This window comes from Colias croceus, chromosome 26 (genome assembly GCF_905220415.1).
Source record: "Colias croceus chromosome 26, ilColCroc2.1".
In the NCBI taxonomy this organism is placed as follows: Eukaryota; Metazoa; Arthropoda; class Insecta; order Lepidoptera; family Pieridae; genus Colias; species Colias croceus.
In genome coordinates, this window is record NC_059562.1 from 6,172,860 (window position 1) to 6,193,608 (window position 20,749).

At 32.5% G+C, this 20,749-nt stretch overlaps 1 protein-coding gene across 1 annotated transcript in view; it reads left to right on the plus strand.

Moving 5' to 3' along the window:
- LOC123703436 (microtubule-associated serine/threonine-protein kinase 3) overlaps positions 1-20,749 on the plus strand; it is a 56,033-nt gene that overhangs the window by 1,569 nt on the left and 33,715 nt on the right. Inside the window, exon 2 of the mRNA XM_045651431.1 lies at positions 19,532-19,611. Coding sequence (XP_045507387.1) covers positions 19,532-19,611 — 80 coding nt within the window. The remainder of the gene's footprint in view (positions 1-19,531; positions 19,612-20,749) is intronic.

The following is a 20,749-nucleotide window of genomic DNA, read 5'->3' on the forward strand; positions in this document are numbered from 1 at the left end:
CACTTATTTCTACAATATTTTTGTTTTGTTTCCATTGTTTCTATATTTGTTATTTATTGCTCCAGAATTATTTTTGCTTGCTACCTCTGTGTGAATCTGTAATCGACTAGATATTTAGCTAATTAATATTGGTGAAATGTATGTATGAATATAAAACCTTAATCACACAGGTGATACACAATTTGTCTTTAAAACATATTTTGAATAGTAGTCAAAAGAGGAGCATTTAATAAAATAGTTAGAAATAGTACCCATCCTTTTCCTAAGGTACTGTATAGCTAGGGAACAATTGTTTTCTAATTATGCAAAATTTATGCTACTTTTGTATAAAACCATCTTTTCTGAACATTATTAAGCAAAGTTATTTGCATTGAGACGGGGAAATTGGATACTTAATTGCAGTTTTTAATTATACATTTAAATAAATATAGGTAACATTGTAATCTATACTAATATTATAAAACTGAAGAGTTTGTTTGTTTGAACACGCTAACTAATCTTAAGAGATACTGGTCAAATTTGAAAAATTATTTCAGTGTTAAATAGCCCATTTATAGGCTGTAGGCTATATTTCATCACGCTAAGACCAACAAGAGCGGAGCAACATGGGTAAAACCGCACAACACAGCTAGTTGGTTGATATATGAAATTATATGGTTATTATTAATTACATTAATATGTTAAATAGTATGTTTATGAGACGACTGACCTGAATCACTTTTAACTGGTACACTATACAGTTAGATATATTGTGTTTTTTATGCTGGGAAATTCTCATGGGTTCATGAAAGGCTTAGTCACGAATGTCTTTTAATGTTATGTATTAAACTCAAATTTAGTATGGTATGTTTCTAAGTTATTGGAAGTTAACAGTTTGTTTAATTTTTATCATTTGACTTTTCTGATTACATGAAGGTGTGTTTATTTTTCTATTGTAGAAATAAAATAATCAATTCACCTCCTGCAACAGCAACACATCCACTTCCCAGTGGAGTTATGGGCGGCGTTTATCGCTCAACACCAGGCGACGCGTCTGCTCGTTTGCTATCCTAGCCTATATCATAAAAAAAAATTAAGTTTGCTTGTGTCTGTGGTTTTCCATTTTACTCTTCAAAAAAAAATTAACTAAAAACTATATATGTATTAACAAGACTGAGTTATCACATGATGATATCATGATATACCAGTACTTTATTCATGTCTGACTCAGTTCGGGTTAAGGTGTTTATTTCAATTAGTGTACATGTGTAGACTATTGATTGTGGTTTGTAATTATAGACTTTCCGAACCAATATGGCTGGTATAATATGTTAGAGCTAGCGCGCACGAGCAACTTTGTCTCCGCAACTATTTTGTCTCCGCAACTATTTTGTCTCTCCTACCCATGGGCTAGTATGAAAGTGCGCGCACGTAGCGACGCAACTCCCCATACAAATTGATGGGAGAGACAAAATAGTTGCGGAGACAAAGTTGCTCGTGCGCGCTGGCTCTTAAAGTACAATATGGTACTTGATTTCAGTAAAATTGTATTGAAAAAGCTGAAATAGTTTTCAGTTACAGATAAAACAAAGTATTACATCTATTTTTTGAAGTAAAACTTCTTTAGGCGCGTTGAGAGTACAATTTCAAGGTCGCGTCATGGCAATACCGTCACGTCGTGGAGTAAGGATTAATAATTAATATTTTAGTATTAATAAAGGAAAGATTTTATTATCTTGCAGAATCTTGCCAAAGAAGTTTCACGCAACGTTTCTCAGTAGCCAACAATTTATATTTACATTTACTATTATCAATCAATAAAACAATGTCATATGAGATATTGAACCCTTACATACTGCAATCATATATCTAAATCTAAATTTAGTATATCTTTTTGGCAAACTTGATTGTAAAACTAGGTGACATGAAAAGAATGTTGTACGACAAATATCTTATATTCTTCGACAGCTGATAATATCAGTACACTGTATTGATTTGTGAAATGTATTGATATTGTCAATAAACATTTATTATGAGCGAGGTCAAAGGCTTTAGGCATTGTTTCGTAATTTTCGAGAATGTAATTTGTTCGTGATATGAGTTTGTTTATTCACGACTAGCTGTGCCGCGCGATTTCACCACCATTGCTTCGCTCCTGTTGGTCTTAGTGATGATATTGTATAGCCTATAGGCCTTCCTCGATAAATGGGCTATCTAACACCGAAAGAATTTTTCAAATCGGACCAGTAGTTCCTGAGATTGGCGCGTTCAAACAAACAAACTCTTCAGCTTTATAATATTAGTATAGATAACAATGTATTGGAAATGGATACAGTATACAAAATTGTATTGATTTGTAATTTGTTGAATTATTGTATTGTTCTTATCAATGTTTGCTAAAAGTATACCTAGCTTTATGAGCAAATTGTTTGTTTTTGAATGGTTGTTTTTGGCATCTTCAAAATTAACTAACCGAACTAAGGATTCACTGAAGTTTATTTTTATTTATTTTTTATATATTTGTCATTCGTTACAAGTTAATAAAGAGCTTTTACGGGTTCTTTACTATATGAGTATAAAGGATTGACGTTCATAAGATATTTTAATACTCAATGAAAGGTAATCAGTTTTTTTTTTATTAGATTTATAACTTAAGCTGGTAATTCGTTGAATAGTTACATTATGTTTGCAATTTTCATGTATGTATTTGCTGACATATTTAAATAGATTTGTAAATAGTTTCAATCTAATAAAAAAATCGATGCACTTTGCCTGCAGTTTCTCGTTTCGGTTTTTATGCGTATAAACATTTCACTTATAACTATTAGGATTACATACAAGTTTTGTTTTCGTGACAAAGGCAGGTGTATTATTTCATTCATGAATGTAGTGAATGTAGCGCAAGGGACAGAATGTAGTTTTATCAATATTTTATGTATATTTATTTTTGTTTACATATTTATGTATTGTTATTAAATACTACAGGTCTATATAATCGTTACCAATTGGGATATTCGTCTCTACGATTTCGGCGCGCGTCAGCTGATCCTTGTGAGTTGTGTACGCTAGTGGGTTCGATTGTCAGCGTAGGCTAGTTTGAGTTATTAACTATTGCTAGACATTAGTTTGTGATTCGTTATCATCATCATCATTATCAACCTTCATTTGTCCACTGCTGGACCTCAGTCATGGCACGCCACTGAGCCCGGTCATAACTACTCTCGTTGATAAATAGTATGTGATTAACTGTTGATAAATATTGTGTTATGGTTTTTCATGTAGAAGTTAGGATATGATGAATATGTGGAAGTTGTGTGCAAGTGTGAACTAACAATTTTATTTTGTAAAGCAGTGAGACAAACTTACATCATTATGTTTGTTATGAAGTACCTATGTGTTCTTACTTCTTACATGACTAAGTAAAAGGAAGCAATTAAAAATTTAACAGATTGGAATTCAATTGCCAAGTGGATGGGATAATAAATTAAATAAAAAAAAGATGCATTTTTCATACATTTGTTTCACTGATCAATTGTCTTAAGGGACAAGTAAATGATCATGGGGTAGGATAGACATATTTAATAAAGTTAAAATTAATACTAAGCTAGGAAGGTATATTACGATGACACTGTTATCTAATACTCAAGAATAAGTGAATGTTAGATATTGTGACAAACTTTATGTAACATCTTTACGTACTGTAGGTACCTACGTATGTGTGTGGTTTTCGGTAAGATCAGTATCTTATGCAGGTAAAGTTTCGAGAAATATCTTGACTTTGAATCTCTATTTTTATTATATAATGTGTTATGTACAGATGTATTTTAACTTGCCATACTTAGTTGGAAAATTGCATCAAGTGGGTTTTAAAAGAATAATTTATTGAAGATTCATTGTATCGAATTGAAGCTTAACTACCTACTACTTTTTAGATCTACCTACCTGGTCAATCTCATGATTTATCGTAAAACAACGAGCATAATATTTAATGCGAATTTAACATTTCACTAAGTATATACCTATATACCTACATTTTCAAAACTAGATACGGTTTCGAGCTCCATCTTCGCTTGTATAATAATCTTACCATGTACAAACAACAGTACTAGAAAATAGAAATAAGCATTTATAATGTACCTGTTACATGCCACCGACTTTTTAGTCAGATCGAAAGAGCGTGTGAAAAGTCTTATTGTTATTTTAAGTGTGTCTTCGTATTCGCTTTTATTTCCCGTTGAATGTTCTCCTATTCGATGGCTTATATGTATGATGAAATTAATCTTGATTGTATGGGACCTTATGAATTACTAAATACTAGCTGTGCCGCGCGATTTCGCCCGCGTGGCTCCGCTCCTGTTAGTCTTAGCGTGATAATATAATATAGCCTATATTACTCGTGGATAATGTAGCTTGCGAATGGCGAAAGAATTTTTAAAATCGGTCCATAAGTTTATGAGCCTATTCATTACAATCAAACAAACAAAACAAACAAACAAAGTTAAACTCTTTATAATATTAGTGTAGATTACACTTTTAGAAGTTCACGATTTTGTACAATCAATCCTTCATCAATCAGTTGTTTAGGCATGTAAGTAACATATGAGTGTACAATTTTACATTTCTATGGTTTTATTAGTATGTTAATAATTAGTATACTATGTCTATGAAACTATATCTATGTCTATAATATGTCTATAATATATTATCTATAATATTTAGGTATATTTTATATATTTTAATATTAATATATTTAATTTTAGTTAATTAGGCTAAAGAAAAGCCCGTAAACTTTGCTTTCAGGAGCGTATTATCGGGAGTATAGTAACGCAAATTATACCTACATTCTTTCAACTTTGTGTATAAGCCAATGTAGAATGATGTTATACAACTAATGTAAACCAGAATAAACCTGTGTTTAAAAGGAAGTCCTAAATAATAGACCTACAGAGTGGCTGTGGTGTAATTTAGCCAATAAATACACACAATTTGATTTGAAAATCCCGCTCTGCTTCCGTTCGAAAATGCATTTCTCGCAAATTTATAGCTTCCGTGCTACTGAAATATACTCGTATGCTAGCGAATAACAGATGCATTTTTACTATATTGTATTATGTATACTATAGTGTTGTATTAAATTAGAACTGATACAGTGTATCAGTGTGGAGATTAAACAGATAAGAAAATAAAGGTCATAATTTCAACTACACATAATATAACATACTTACCTACCTATGTCGATGTAATTTTGCGTTGATTACTTTGTACTTCTAATATTAAAGAACCTATTTAAGTAAATAATATTGTAGAGACCTTACTCATTATTTCTAATTCAAGGTGTTATAACTATTTGGTTTGTAGATTAATTAGTTCCAAGGACTTTGGTTGACAATTAAAGATAATATGACGTAGGTATAAGCTGGTAAGATGTTTTGTTACTCGCTTTATAATCAGGAAGGATACACTCGCTCGATTTCCGCATGAGAAGATTATTTATCATTACCGAATAAGAAGCAGGTACTAGGTACATAATACATTCGTTGTTTGTATTGTAAATAAAGACATTATAATAGTTTTCTAAAGTATTATTAGTGGTAAATGTTAAAAATATGACGATTCAAAGGTGCTTCTAGAAGAAGTCTAATTTAATAAATAAATGTTTGAGTTTGAGTTTTGTCCGAGTGGTAAAATGGATAGATCAAAATAAAATAAACGTTTTAATTAAGTTCTAATTAATTAATTAATATTAAGTAAGTTAGCAGTAAGTTTATCGAAACTCTGTTTCCCTGAACCCATCACAGCTACATTTTTTTTTAATCCGCTGCAAACAAAGTCGTGTCCAAGACACTAGCATAGATAAATCTGTTGTTTTTATACAAAGTTATCACTGATAGTACATAGTTTGTCAGATGTCGCAGGCGCAGCTCGAGCGAATGACACTTGATAAGAATATTATTGAATACCAGTGATTAGCAATCAATAACAAATGGATATTCATTATTATGCTCAACACAAAGCTGTCTAGACAATGCCTGAATTAGAATTGTTTTATAATATGTGTACGCGTCGTTTTATCGGGTGATTTGTTTTGGTCACAACAGGGCTCTGGAGAAATGTTCTATATTGAAATTTGAAATGCAGTGTTTATATGTAGGTAACTGAGAGTTTATCAAAAGGATAAGAAGCAAATAATGTCGATTGGTTGTTTATTGTATCATAGGCTTCTGACTGCAGAATTCTAATGTTCAGCTACCTCTACTGCCTTTGCGAAGATTCCTTAATTAATATGGGTAATCGTATTATAGAAATTATAGACTACCTTCATAAAAATGCAATAATAAGACTGAACATGTATGTTTTATGACTGTATTATCAACGATAAACGAAAACTTCATTTTAAAACGGTCATGCTCATGAACACTACAGTAACGTTACTAACATCGTCTATTCGTCTGTTACACACGTAAAAGTGTGTCAAAGAAATGCCGCTCGCAACACACGATTAGATTGTGTGAACAGCTGTCTGTTACCAGTTCAAGGCCGCTCCTGCGACCCTGGCTCAGTTAGCCGCCCTTCACGCGTCACGTCTTGGTAATTGTTTTAATTCGATTACCTCTCTTGAGATGTAAAATGAGTCGATTTATTCATTATACATATAAGGTATACCGTATAACCCCGACGCTTCGCACACTTTGCACCGAGCGTGAACACGGACTGTGTGCCTAGTGCGAGTTTTCATTGAGTACGAAACGTTACTATCGCGTTTGCGTCACAGCCGAATTAGTATGGGAAATCGAACAGCGCCCCTAGCGGACGTATGGGGAAGCTTTGATTCCCCATACAAATTTCGCTGTGACGCAGACGCGATAGTAACGTTTCGTACTCGATGAAAACTCGCACTAGGCACACTGAAAACCCGTGAGTCTTTAATTTCTAAATGAAAAATACTCGCGTAAAATCAACACAAGAAAATATACATTGAGTGATTGTTTGGTTGGATTGTTAAGGGGTGCATTGTAAGTTGAAGGAATAGGAACTTATGGACGTTTAATGTTGGTTGGATGATTGTTTTAGACTGTTATTTGGTAGTTAAAGAAATGGGAATGTATGGACGTTCGTTGTTATCGATTTGTTGTGATGTCATTATCGTTTAGTGGCGAATTAATGATATAGTAATTGGCGTGTTTATTTTAATAATGCTTTTGACAGAAATTTACATACAAATTAATATTTTGCACTCGCTTATGTATTTTAGATTGATTGTGCAATTTAGATTATGTAGGTACTTAAAATGTAGTCCAACTATTTATTTGTGCAAGACTTAAATGCTTAATCTAGTGATTAAGAATCGGGGCTATGTTTTTAGGCTGTAACGGAAGCTGCGCACGCGCCGTGCAGTGGTGTTCGATTTGTACAACTAGCCTCTATGGTGTAATGCGCATTTTGCTTTTTCTGCTACGTTCCGGGTTTGATATCCGGATGAGATCAGAACGAATTTCAGTTAGATAAGCAAGCAATTTTCGCAAATGTACTTAAATTGCTCACAATAGGAAATCGTGTACTGAGGGAAAAGAGGTTAGAACTTAGAACGTAACCTCTCTTCCCTCAGTACACGATTTCCACATTCAGCAGTACAGCCATTGCTGATAACAATATATACATTAGTACTAGTAACAACGGCAACGTTATGAATGAATTAAATTAAACAAAGAATCCTATTTTTATTTTCCTTCAATCGATATATTCGATAGTCTGTATTTTAAGGGACATCTTGGAGGTGCAATTTGTTTGTTACTTATTTAAATATTTACAAAACTTCATGTCACTATTATTACGATATTACCTGTATCGCGACACGACACGATATCGTCTCGACATTTCCACACGCACGATACGACGCGACTAATCCCCTGTACGTTGACCTGACACACTTGTGGTTGACATCTGCGGGTGCGATTTGCAAACCTATGACTTTTGACCTGCCTTGTTAGTGGTAGTATTGCGCTGATGGCCTGTTTAGTAATGTACCTTATTGCTATATAATTTGGGTATAATTTACCTGAATGCAGTGGGGTTGTGTTTATGGAATGTGGGTATATAGGTAATGTGTAGATTGGTCTCTCTTTGGCACGCTATCGTAAACTTGATGGATATTTATAGCTTGAGTGATTAGGTATATTTGTCTAAAAATCGGAGGTAGTTAAGCGCCACATTATTCGCTTATATTATTGTTTTATTTATAATTATTTATTGATCAGGATGGTGGTTTGCTATAATTTTTTCCCATAAACTAACTTTATTTTGTACATAGGGTATTAATATGTTACATATACCTATTAATTACTTCCATCATTATATTATAAAAATGTGCATACTGCCTTCGATAGGTGCTTCATTAAAAGGTTCATTTTTAAAGAAATGTGAATTGAATTCGTTGCCATGTTGAAAATTTTTTTCCATTCGTTATATCAGTATTCAGAGGAAACATTAATTAAGCAAACTTTTGTTTTATAAACTCGGGGAGAAGATGACGAAATTCACGTGGCACGTTTTTTGCTTTTGAATTGGTGGAATATTATTTTATATAGCAATACTGAGATTTATTATCTTGAAGATATGATTAAGTTAAAATTATATCAAATTTAGGAGATGTAATTTCGTAATTTGACTTTTCCTTAAATAACGTCCAAATATTTTGCAATTGTTTTTTTGGATGTTATGTACAGCAAAATTACTGATTAACGTAATAAGTATATACACTGAGTTTTCAGGTTTCACAATAATATGTTTTGTTTTCATCTCAATAAATAGTCTTCATCGGTGAAAATGATTCTATACCTAGTGTTGTTGTTGCTGTTGCTGTTAGGTATAGAATTTCCGCAAACACTAATTTATTTGAAACGTTGTTTACAATCTACTGTGTTTTTGATACAGCCCGTAGGAAAGTCACGTTTGTGAGCAGAATGCAAATGGGCCAATCGGAGCGTGTGCCGTGCGTAGGGCTGCGTCTGTAACTGAAACATTTATTAATTCAATTAGACTTCTGTTATGCACTTTTCAATCGTCATTATATAGATTTAGGCACCGTTGATACTGTATTTAAATAAAACTCTAATTAAAAATCTTCCTTGAAATCATCTTCATTTTTTAACATAAAACCCATATTAAGATGTATATCGTAGAAACCCAATTTCAACATGTAAAGCGGTCATTCTCACTATGTACTGTGAAGAAGAGCAATCTTTGAATCCGTCATCTCGCTTACATTACAATAACAAAAAATACAAAAACAGTTCTCAATTCGTTATGTATATTTTTTTATTAGTGGTAAGTGAAGTCCCGTGTCCCCGTAGTGGGGTAAGGGGCAGATGCATTATGCATACATCTGTTTCACTGATCGATTTTCTTTAGGGACAAGTAGGCGATCAGTCCTCTGTGTCCTACCAGACCGAGACATTTTTTTTTTCTTCGTCTCCACCGGGAATCGAACCCAGGACCCCTCGGTTCTACGCTCACGCGACAACCACTGTACCAAGGAGGCGGTATTAGTGGTAAATTTTATAAAATGATATTTAATAATATAATGTATTAGCGCCTTAATATTGTAACAACACCTTTTTTGTAACTACATTCTTGTAAATAAATGAAATTTGAATTTGAATTTGAATTATAGTATTATTATTTATTACATTACATATGTAAATTAATATTTAATACATTAAAAACAATACTGTTGGCAGCCCTAGCCGTCACGTGTTCGTCGTTTTCTCGTTACACACAATGCGGTCGCGTATTAGTAATTAATTGTTTTAATACAATTTATATTATTTAGAACAAGTAAACATTTTTTTGGTATATTTTCTATGATATTTTCTATTATTTCGTATTGGATTTTAAATAATATTTTAATTGTTAACTGTAGGTTCTTACAAAAGAAGGTGTTGTGCTAGCCTAGCCTAGGTACTACTAGGTATACTAAATACTAATTATTATCATTTGGGCATTTTATGATATAGTGTATTGTAAATATCTAATATAGACTATGAATGGAAACTATAAATGGACGGTATTATATTATGTATACTTATAAATGTTTGTAAGTAATTCTAATTGATAATCTTATATTATATAAAAATGAATCGCAAAATGTGTTGGTAAGCGCATAACTCGAGAACGGCTGAACCGATTTCGATCATTCTTTTTTTATTATATTCCTTGAAGTACGAGGATGGTTCTTATGTAGAGAAAACGTAAACATGTACCACGGGCGAAGCCGGGGCGGACCGCTAGTTGATAATAATATGATGGGTCTCTATTTGAATATAACTGAATATCTAGCTGGAAAATAATTTCGAAACGGATCGTATAAATAGAAACGCCTACAGAAATAGAATTTCATATAACCTTTACAGGATAAATGTTAGGATATAAAGTTAAAGTTCAAGTTTGAAATCTATTTATTCGTGCTAATTTTAACTTGTTCATAAATCTAGCTTTTGGTTACCGTAATTATGATTATTGTAAACAAACAGCATTAACAAATTATTATCAAACAATTAAACGCATATTAATGAGATAATTGAAGATCAATTCGCATTACATTTATTTGATTTAGCCATGAGACAGTCAGTGGCAATAGCCATAAATAATTTGCAATTTAATATTAAAAATTGTGTCAAGTGCATGCGTCGATTTACGTCGCTTCATCGAACCATCACTCTGTTATCACGCTTGTGGCCACAATGCTTTTCTATCCATTATTATTAGTATGAAAAAATAAATAACATCAGCGCAAATAATTCGTGTACATAATTTTGAAAATCGCTACAGTTGTTCCTTGACATAAGTACAGTACAGACTCCAGATGATCATAGTTCAAGTCGACGTGCATATTTTTTTATAGGTAGGTATATGACCAAATATAATTTTTTACTGAGTAGCCCGATTGTAATAATATTCTTTTAGTGGATAGAGTAGGTAGGTATACACCTCATATAAGAGTCGAAAAAAGTCTCCCTTAAGGGTGGGAAAAAGGGAATTCAGTGTTAAGCTATTTCCTGTTTAAATGCCAGACGGAGACAGGGCGAATAGCTAGTTAAACATCATTGAATTCAATTAGCACCTGCGTTAAATAAAATAATATAAAAATAGTGTCAAGTGCACGCATCCATTAGCGACCCATCGTCGCTCGCAATACTTTACTGGCTTCGTGACGACTGACGAGTGACATACGCAAGGGTTTAGAATGACGTATGTATATTGTATACGTATGTACCTATATGTGCTCGAATTATGTGGGTATTACGCGTGTAATTACTTATTAGTAGTTACGTAATTATTGTAGTACAAGATCCCACAGCAGGATTAGTGCGTTCATAGTTTTTTTGCTAAAACAAAATTAATTATAATTAGGACAATATAATATATCGACTAGGTTTCCAGTCATATTGGCCGCAAGCATTTTCAATAAAATTTTTATCGAATCGATTTTTCGTAAAACATTTCGTTCACTTGTTAAATTGTTATTGTTATGTAAAGAATTCGAAGACAAAGGCATCATCAGATGTCTAAACTCCCGTTTGGCTTGTTTACGTGATAGGGTTTGTGTTGATACACTTATTATCAGTAAATACGCAGATATCATTTAACGATGTTTTATAGCGTCAAAATATCCTATAAAAATGAGTAATTTCAAATTTTAAGTTTGTCCAGAATTTCTTGCAAAAGGTTGCTGCAATATCTATTTATTCGTGCTTTTGAGAGAGGTTGTACCTACTATAATATTTAATTTGATTTAAAAGCGTTCACGAAAAGAGGTCTAGTTTAATTCATGAATGCTGCAGCCTGCGGGTTGAATTGAATTATATGAAGTGGGTTTGTAAAATAGTAGTAATAGTAGACTCTGGAGTATTTATTATAGAACACTTTTACGTCATCATATTTCGTTTTTCTGTAGCTGGAATGGTCGTATCGTTACTTTTTCACTCTAATTGAAGAAAAGTAGACATTGATGAATAACATTTTACTGTACTCTGCTTTCTACGCTATTATAACATTTAAAAGTATTTTCATAGGTCCATTCAAATTGTTAAGTGCTTTCCGAACCGGTGGTAAATTATTTAAAAGCGCTTCTAAACGAAGTCTAGTTGAATTTATAAATGTAAGTTTTTAAAATTTGAAGTTAATGGTAACTAATGAATTTTTGGTAATTATAGAATACTAGATTTCCGCCCGCGGCTTCGCCCGCCCAGTCAAAGAAAAACCCACATAGTTCCCGTTGTCGTGGAATTTCCGGGATGGCGTCATTTTCCCAGGATAAAAGTAGCCCATGTCCTTTCTCAGGTATCAAAATGTCTCCATACCAAATTTCATGAAAATTGGTTCAGTAGTTTAGGCGTGATTGAGTAACAGACAGACAGACAGAGTGACTTTCGTATTTATAATATTATAATGGATTTAAAAGCTTTTTATTCATTACTGACTTCCGAATTTATTATATTTACTACCGAATTGAATGTCATTCGAGCGGTGACTCATAGAAGAGTTTCCCTTAAAAGATGGGTCTTCACTGCAATCTAAAACGTAATTTGATACATTTCAAATGACTGAATATCTTCCATGGATCGTTGCACACGTATGAACGTCTAGTGGCATGTAAAATGGTAATAAAAGTTCGTTTACGTATATTTACGCTTCAAGCAAATAAATAAATAAATCATTTATTTATAAATCATTTATTTGTTTTATCAAAGTGTAGTACAATAAAATTGATTACAGTAAGAATTGCGTATAAAAATAATGGGCACGTAATAAAGATACCCTAGTCCCCACACTAGGATACCCTGTGTTGTGGGAAACTAGTCTCTTCCGATGTTACATGAATATATTTTGATTTTACAAAATTAAGACTATTATTTATTGCAGTGTAAGAAGTACAAAGAAACAAAAAATAAAATACTTAACAAACTCCAGTGTATGAGTGTGTGTGTGTGTGTGTGTGTGTGTGTGTGTGTGTGTGTGTGTGTGAGTGTGTGTGTGTGTGTGTGTGTGTGTGTGTGTGTGTGTGTGTGTGTGTTTTACTTTTCACTAACAAGCAAAGCTTCAGTTTCAGTATAATTTAAGTTGAGTAAAAGTTGCTCTAATTTCTTTTTAAAAATATATATTGATGAATTTATGATATTTACATTTAATCTTTTAATAAACTTATTGTAGAGGAAAGGGCCCCTATAACTATAAAAACGTTTGACAAAATGTATGTATATTTCTAAGTCTTAGGTATATATTTTATGGTGGTAAAAAGTTGTGCCGCGACTGATGTATATACCCTGTGTACCCTGTGTACCCTGTGTACCCTGTGTAATAGATCATGTTATTTACGAGTTACAGCTTGATTTCTATAACGTATAGGTAGTTTATATTTCTATAATCTATGATTGCTGCTTATCAATTAGTAAACTAGTTAGTAGTTACGCTATAATGAATATGAACTAAAACTTAAAAGTGTTATTACTGGTATGAAGATGATCTTGCTGAAGGTTGCTACTCGGACTATTTTTAATTTTTATAATCATTTTTATAACGTGAAAGCGACTTGCTTTAAAAATAATGAGAAATGCTTTAACAACTTTTTGATATAACACGGATAAGTATGTGAAAGTATGCTTCGTTTAGATGTTACTCCAACGAAAACAGTTCGATTAGGATATTACGGAGTAGGTACTCCACCTACAAAAATTATTTCATTAGTTAATTAAATAATAATTTATTTGTTATACCAAAAATTTCGTCTAATATCCAAAGAATATCAAAGCTAGAACACACTAACACGAAACAAATATTTAAACTCTAATAAAAATGTTATTTTCACGCTCCCGCGATAATCGACACTAGGCTTACAACGCTGGCGTCACATCATATAAAATGTTGGTGCAATATCACACTTGGCATGCTCGACTCAATGTAAACAAAAGCTTGGAAACGCGCCGACCGTGGCACGTGATGTTTTTGCAAAATATGGCAATAAAATGCTCGAGTTATAGACGGATTCAGGTAATTCTGTTTGTATATTTGTATGTATGTAAGAGTGAGGTACCACAGCTTTGTCCGGGTTATCCCGGGATAGAAAGTGACAATGATTTTACTCGGAAAAGATGCTTTTTAATGGTTTTTAAATAGGCCAAGAAGTTTTTGATTAATATCGTGACAAACAAACCCACACAGAATATATTGATCGAAAAGTTTTATATTTGTTTTTGTGTTGTTATCGGCAAGTACTGTAGCTTTGCGGTTAGCCGAACAGAAATATAGGCTGTGAGAATTTTTCAATTAAATTGTTTAGTGACGAATGATTGTTTAATTTTTAATTTCTCCTCTATTACACCTCTAGTGGCTGCCAAGAAAGTTTATAACATAGCATAGGTTTTATCGACTAGCGAAAGTTCAAGCGGATTATTCTTGTTTTATGTTACTAGCTTTCCGCCCGCGGCCCGCGTTTTCAAAGGAAAACCCGCATAGTTCCCGTTCCCGTGGGATTTCCGGGATAAAACCTATCCTACGTGTTAACCCAAGTTACCCTCTATATGTGTGCTAAATTTCATTGTAATCGGCTCAGTAGTATTTGCGTGAAAGAGTAACTAACACACACACATCCTCACAAACTTTCGCATTTATAATATTAGTGGTATAGGATAGGAAGTAGGATTAGTAGGATAGTAGGATAGGAAGTAGGACAAGATTTTTTATTATTTTATTTTGGATTCGAGATTCGTATGCGGTTTTGTATAAGTTGTATGCTTGTCTGATTATATTTGGTAGTTGTTTTTATCATTATTATTATTTAGTCTGTATCGGAAACCTTATTTTTATGTCTCGACTTATTTTCAATGATATTTATCATGCACATCTATTATATGTAGAATTATGTATTAATTTTCTAAACATTAACGACTTTTTTTTAAATATTTCTTTGGCGGGAATTATTTTGAACGGGTAATTTTCGTATAGATTTATGCGATATATTATAGCTAACAAGTTATATTCTTGTTCTAGATCTAGGCAGATAAAAGTAAGAAATTATTAGAAACAGCTGTTCTTGTTTTATAAATCGTGTAAATAATTATATTATGTTTAAAATACAGATATATAACATCGTTTTAATAAGACGCGGGCGACACGGACGCGGAGGTGTGACCCGTGACGTAACAAGCGATAATGTTTATAGCGAGTGTGCCAAAGCCCTAATTTTAGATGACTAGTTATTGGGTTGGTCTTTTTTATTAAATAAATTTTGACATTGTTCCCGCAAAGAATATATAAAAATATAGGTACATACATATACCTATTACGAATTAAATTGTCAGTTTAAGAAATTGCCCTCTTAAAATATTCGTAACAATTTGCCCTCTTAAAATATTCGTAACATCAGAATCCATATAATTCCATCTGAGATGGGAGGTTTATTGTTATTTAAATTGTAAAGATAAAAATGTATGTACATTTTTATTGTGGTGGCTTGCTCAACTAATATGCCTATATGAAAAATAGGCCCATAAAGATAATTGACATTGATTAATTGAATCGATATCCTTTTGACTAACAAGTTATTTAGGAAAAGCAATTTATATCATCAAGCTTTGTTTTTCAAGATACATATACATATAGGATCGAAAAATATTTTATAGTCGTCGTCGAAATCCAGCCAATAACTACTTAGGTATAATAAATATTGTACAGACTATAAAAGCTATATTTTATTTTTAAACGAGAAGCGGAGGTGTGGTGTGTGACGTCACATTCTTGTAATGTATGATTAAGTGTCTATCTAGTCGGTCAAGGTCCTAATTTTAGGTATAGCATTTGTTTTTCGTGGAATGAACAAGAAAGTGAAATTAAAATTAAATATTGTTTCAGTAAAACCGTAAAATGGGTCATGTTTATATTGCACGCCTCATAAGCGAAGCGTTGAGGTGGGTACTACTGTCACTTCGCGCAAAACATCTGATTTTTCAAACTTAAAATGTCTTTATGTATCATACATTGCACTTGTAAGATAATACATACACACACATATTAAGAAAAAACACTATTTTTAACATTCATGATATTTTTGATGTCATTTTTGTTATTTAAACTAGTTAAAAAACAGTTTAAAAAAGTTCTGTCTTGGACGTCCGTGTGTCTGTATGTGCGGAGGATTTTCTTGTTAACACGATAGCGACCGAAATACTTTACTAATCGAGTCTTTTTTTTTCTCTTACGCTTGAGTATGCTCAGGAATAGAACCCTTTCATTTTTCAGGGTCTGATTCGATGTGGTTTAATTGTTATTAAATAAACAAAAAAAAATATCGACTGTTCTCCATAATTTTAGTATTTCTATATATATTCTTTATTTTTTATATTTATAGTGTACTCAAAATTCACCATTATAAACTCGATTCTTTATACTATAAGCCAAGGTTTAAAAAAATAAGTTGGTAGTCAGTCCCATAAACCTGTGCAGTTTCACATCTAGGTGGGGCCACAAGAAAAATAGCTCAATTATTACGGTACCGCTTTCTTTACTGTTCCAACTGTTTTATTTTATTTCTTTTTTATATTTATAGTGTACTCTTTATAGATAATCAATTTTATTGTTAAGGATGAGATTATGAGGCGTGCACTTTTGGATTTTCCAAACTATTTTTAACTATGGTCGTAGTTATAATTTTTTTTAAGTATATGTATTTTATTTTACTAATATGTTATGCCTTCATCATGTCATTGTAACAGTTAGAGCTAGCGCGCAAGAGCAACTTTTGTCTTCGCAAATATTTTGTCTCTCCCATCAACTCTATGGGCTAGTAAGAAAGTGCGCGCACGTAGCGACGCAACTCCCCATAGAGTTGACGGGAGATACAAAATAGTTGCGGAGACAAAAGTTGCTCTTGCGCGCTAGCTCTTATATGATTATATCCATTTTGATTCCATATTTCCTCTAATCAACTTGTTTTTTCGATGCAATGAGAGGAGCTCATACCTATCTCTATAAAATTCCAAAAAATATTTGTCACAAATTTAGCGAATTTTTGCGTGAGACCGAAACATATTCGCCTATACACTTACCTAATGTAAGTATGCATTGTTACCAAAGTCCAAAGTTGTGAACTGCAAGTCCGTAAAATAAAGTTTGCGTACGGCAGATTAAATAAACAAAGATAAGCAGGCGGGATATGTTTATTGTTTACACAGCACGTGTTGTTGTTACATCGATTGCAAGGAAGTGTTCGGTGGAAGGTTTATATTTTATATGCACCGTGAGTACTTGATAAATTTGAATTCATTTGGTCTGGAACTTTCTGGAATCCTTTGTGTGCGCTTTGATTCGTCTTGTATGTTTATTTTCGTCCAAGTAAATATCAACATAAGTTTTATAGTGACCTACATCTATAGGTATTTAGTAATTTAAATAATTACTGTTATTTGAAAACTGATGTCACATTATAATTAATTACAGGGACCTCAAAACCTCATATCATTCGATTCCCTTGAAATTTTAATTAAAGTGAAATATTTTCCTTTGGGAGTGGAAAAGTGGGATGGTTTATTTGAAAATATGCCAGCATTCGTCATTATGATATTCATCAAATATATAATATTTAAAAGATAAGCTTTTTTCGCAATGTCTACCGTGAAATGGACGCAGAGCGCGCGTCCGCTCTAATCATTTATCTATAGGATCTATACTAATATTATAAAGCTGAAGAGTTTGTTTGTTTATTTGTTTGAACACGCTCGGGAACTACTGGTACGATTTGGAAAATTATTTCGGTGTTAAACAGCCCTCTTATCGAGGCTATATATATCATCCGGCTAAGACCAACAGGAGCGGAGCACTAGGGATAAAACCGCGGAGCTAGTTTTGGTTATAAAATTTTATCACTTGTGAGTTTTGCAAGCTTTTCATTCGCGTAACTTGGCATGGTAATTTGGCATTGTTGATTGAATAAAAAAAAATGTAAGTACTTTAACATATCAATCAGACATGATCGCCAGGATTACCATGCTATCTTATAGCAGTATTGTTTTGTCCCATTGCCATTTTTAACACAGGATATAGGTAATACAACTTTAAGACACCATGGTATGGGGGTAGGAAGCCAAAATTTATCAGTTCTTAATGATTAACCCATAACATAACAAAAAACGTATTGAAACTTAGTATTTTAACACAGGATATAGGTAATACAACTTTAAGACACCATGGTATGGGGGTAGGAAGCCAAAATTTATCAGTTCTTAATGATTAACCCATAACATACGTGTATTAAACAAAAAACGTATTGAAACTTAGTATTTTAACTTGCAATTATTGTTACTTGATTAAATATGAATATTGATCGTCGATGTTGTAAGTCCGGTTGTGTTTGCAATCGTGCGGACGAACACGTGTGATGTTGTAGGTACTAGGAATTCGATATTATGTGCGATTAATGAGGTACATGTTAACAGTTTAACAAAACTTGGTTTGTTTGTACTTTTATCTAAGAAATAATTAAAATAGTTTGGAAAATCCAAAAGTGCACGCCTCATAATCTCATCCTTTACAATAAAATTGATTATTTATAAAGAGTACGTGACTATAAATATAAAAATGAAATAAAATAAAACATTTGGAAAAGTAAAGAAAGCGGTACCGTAATAATTGAGCTATTTTTCTTGTGGCCCCACCTAGATTTGAAACTGCGCAGGTTTAAGGGACTGACTACCAACTTATTTTTTTAAACCTTGGCTTATAGTATAAAGAATCGAGTTTATAATGGTGAATTTTGAGTACACTATAAAAAAAAAAAGTCGATATTTTTTTTGTTTATTTAATAACAATTAAACCATATCGAATCAGACCCTGAAAAATGAAAGGGTTCTATTCCTGAGCATACTCAAGCGTAAGAGAAAAAAAAAGACTCGATTAGTAAAGTATTTCGGTCGCTATCGTGTTAACAAGAAAAAGGATCCGCACATACAGACACACGGACGTCCAAGACAGAACTTTTTTAAACTGTTTTTTAACTAGTTTAAATAACAAAAATGACATCAAAAATATCATGAACGTTAAAAATAGTGTTTTTTCTTAATATGTGTGTGTATGTATTATCTTACAAGTGCAATGTATGATACATAAAGACATTTTAAGTTTGAAAAATCAGATGTTTTGCGCGAAGTGACAGTAGTACCCACCTCAACGCTTCACTTATGAGGCGTGCAATAGGTAATCTATTCACATTCGGTTTTAATCGCTGCTTTTGTCTTGTTCTCTTCTTAATTAGGGTGTTATTCAAAATTATAATAAGTATGTTTTCCTTACCTCTCCTGAATATCAAAGCTTTTGCAAGCTTAACGTTTTTTTTTTTCAAATAGAATTGTGATATTTTATTATTTTAATAAAGTATTACACTCTACTGCTACAAAATTGTAGATTTATAATAAATTATTAATTATCTTTATCGTTTTTGTATTGTTTGTATCGATTCGTATTGTTATTGGTGCAAATAAAATTCATTCAATGTTGTTCTCTACAGATGCGGGTAAACGCAGCAACTTGCTGCGCATGCGTCGCTCGGCGCTCGGCAAGTCGGCACCGACACTCTCCGTCCACGTGGTGAGTGGATATACACATTAAAAATATAAAAATTGCATATAAAAATTGACCTGTCGCAGTGGCAAGGTTTCACAAATTCACGGGCAATAGAGTATACTTATTTTGAGTTTTGAAAAAGAATAGCCGTTTGTAAGAATAGTCTTTGATCCTGGGTCCTCAACTATACTTTCATTACTTTTTTCATCCAAACTAAGCTATAATGCGTAACAGACAAACAGACCGACGAATTTTCTCATTCACCTATATATCTTAATATATATAAATCTCGTGTCACAATGTTTGTCCTCAATGGACTCCTAAACCACTTAACCGATTATAATAAAATTCGCACACCATGTGCAGTTAGATCCAACTTGAGAGATAGGATAGTTTAAATCTCAAATCGTTTTAGAGAAAGCGGGCGAAGCCGCGGGCGGTAAGCTAGTAATATTATAAGTATAGATTTATTACAATTATCTACTCTACTATAATAATATATTAAATTATCGTGTGATGTGATTATTTTTATGTGTAATTATATTATCTAGAACGTGACTTGTGAAGTGTACAAATAACATAATCGCGTTTTAAATGCACCATAACTTTCCAAACTTCAATAACTAACTTCAATAAAGTGCACAAGAAATCAATGCATAATTACTACAAAAATGCGGTTCCTTGAGAACTACCGAAATAAAAAGTAGGAAAAAAGGATAAGATATTATGATGTAGAAAATACTGAAACCCATCATTTTAAAGAATGTGTTTTATGCATTGAAAATATTTTCTTTTCTTATTCTTATTAAACGTGGTCTTTCCCCGTTTATTTTTCTCTCTATCTGAGTATGTAATATGCATAATATTAGATACTAATATGTGGATATATTATGATGCTGATAAATCACACAGAAACCGGGTGAAGTCGGGAATCAGAACTAGTCAATAACCACTTAATGTTAATGAGAAAGCAGCTCGGGTTGTTTGTTCCGCTTTCGTACCTTTGAAGATTTAAAAACATTCATCTCATGGTCAAGTTTAAACAATTTTATCTAAGACTTCTTCTGGATGTTATTTTATTACGTCAAAATATTCAAATCCAATCAAATGATACGCACACGGTCTGTTGAAGTAAGATTTGTAAGACTATAAAGTATATTAT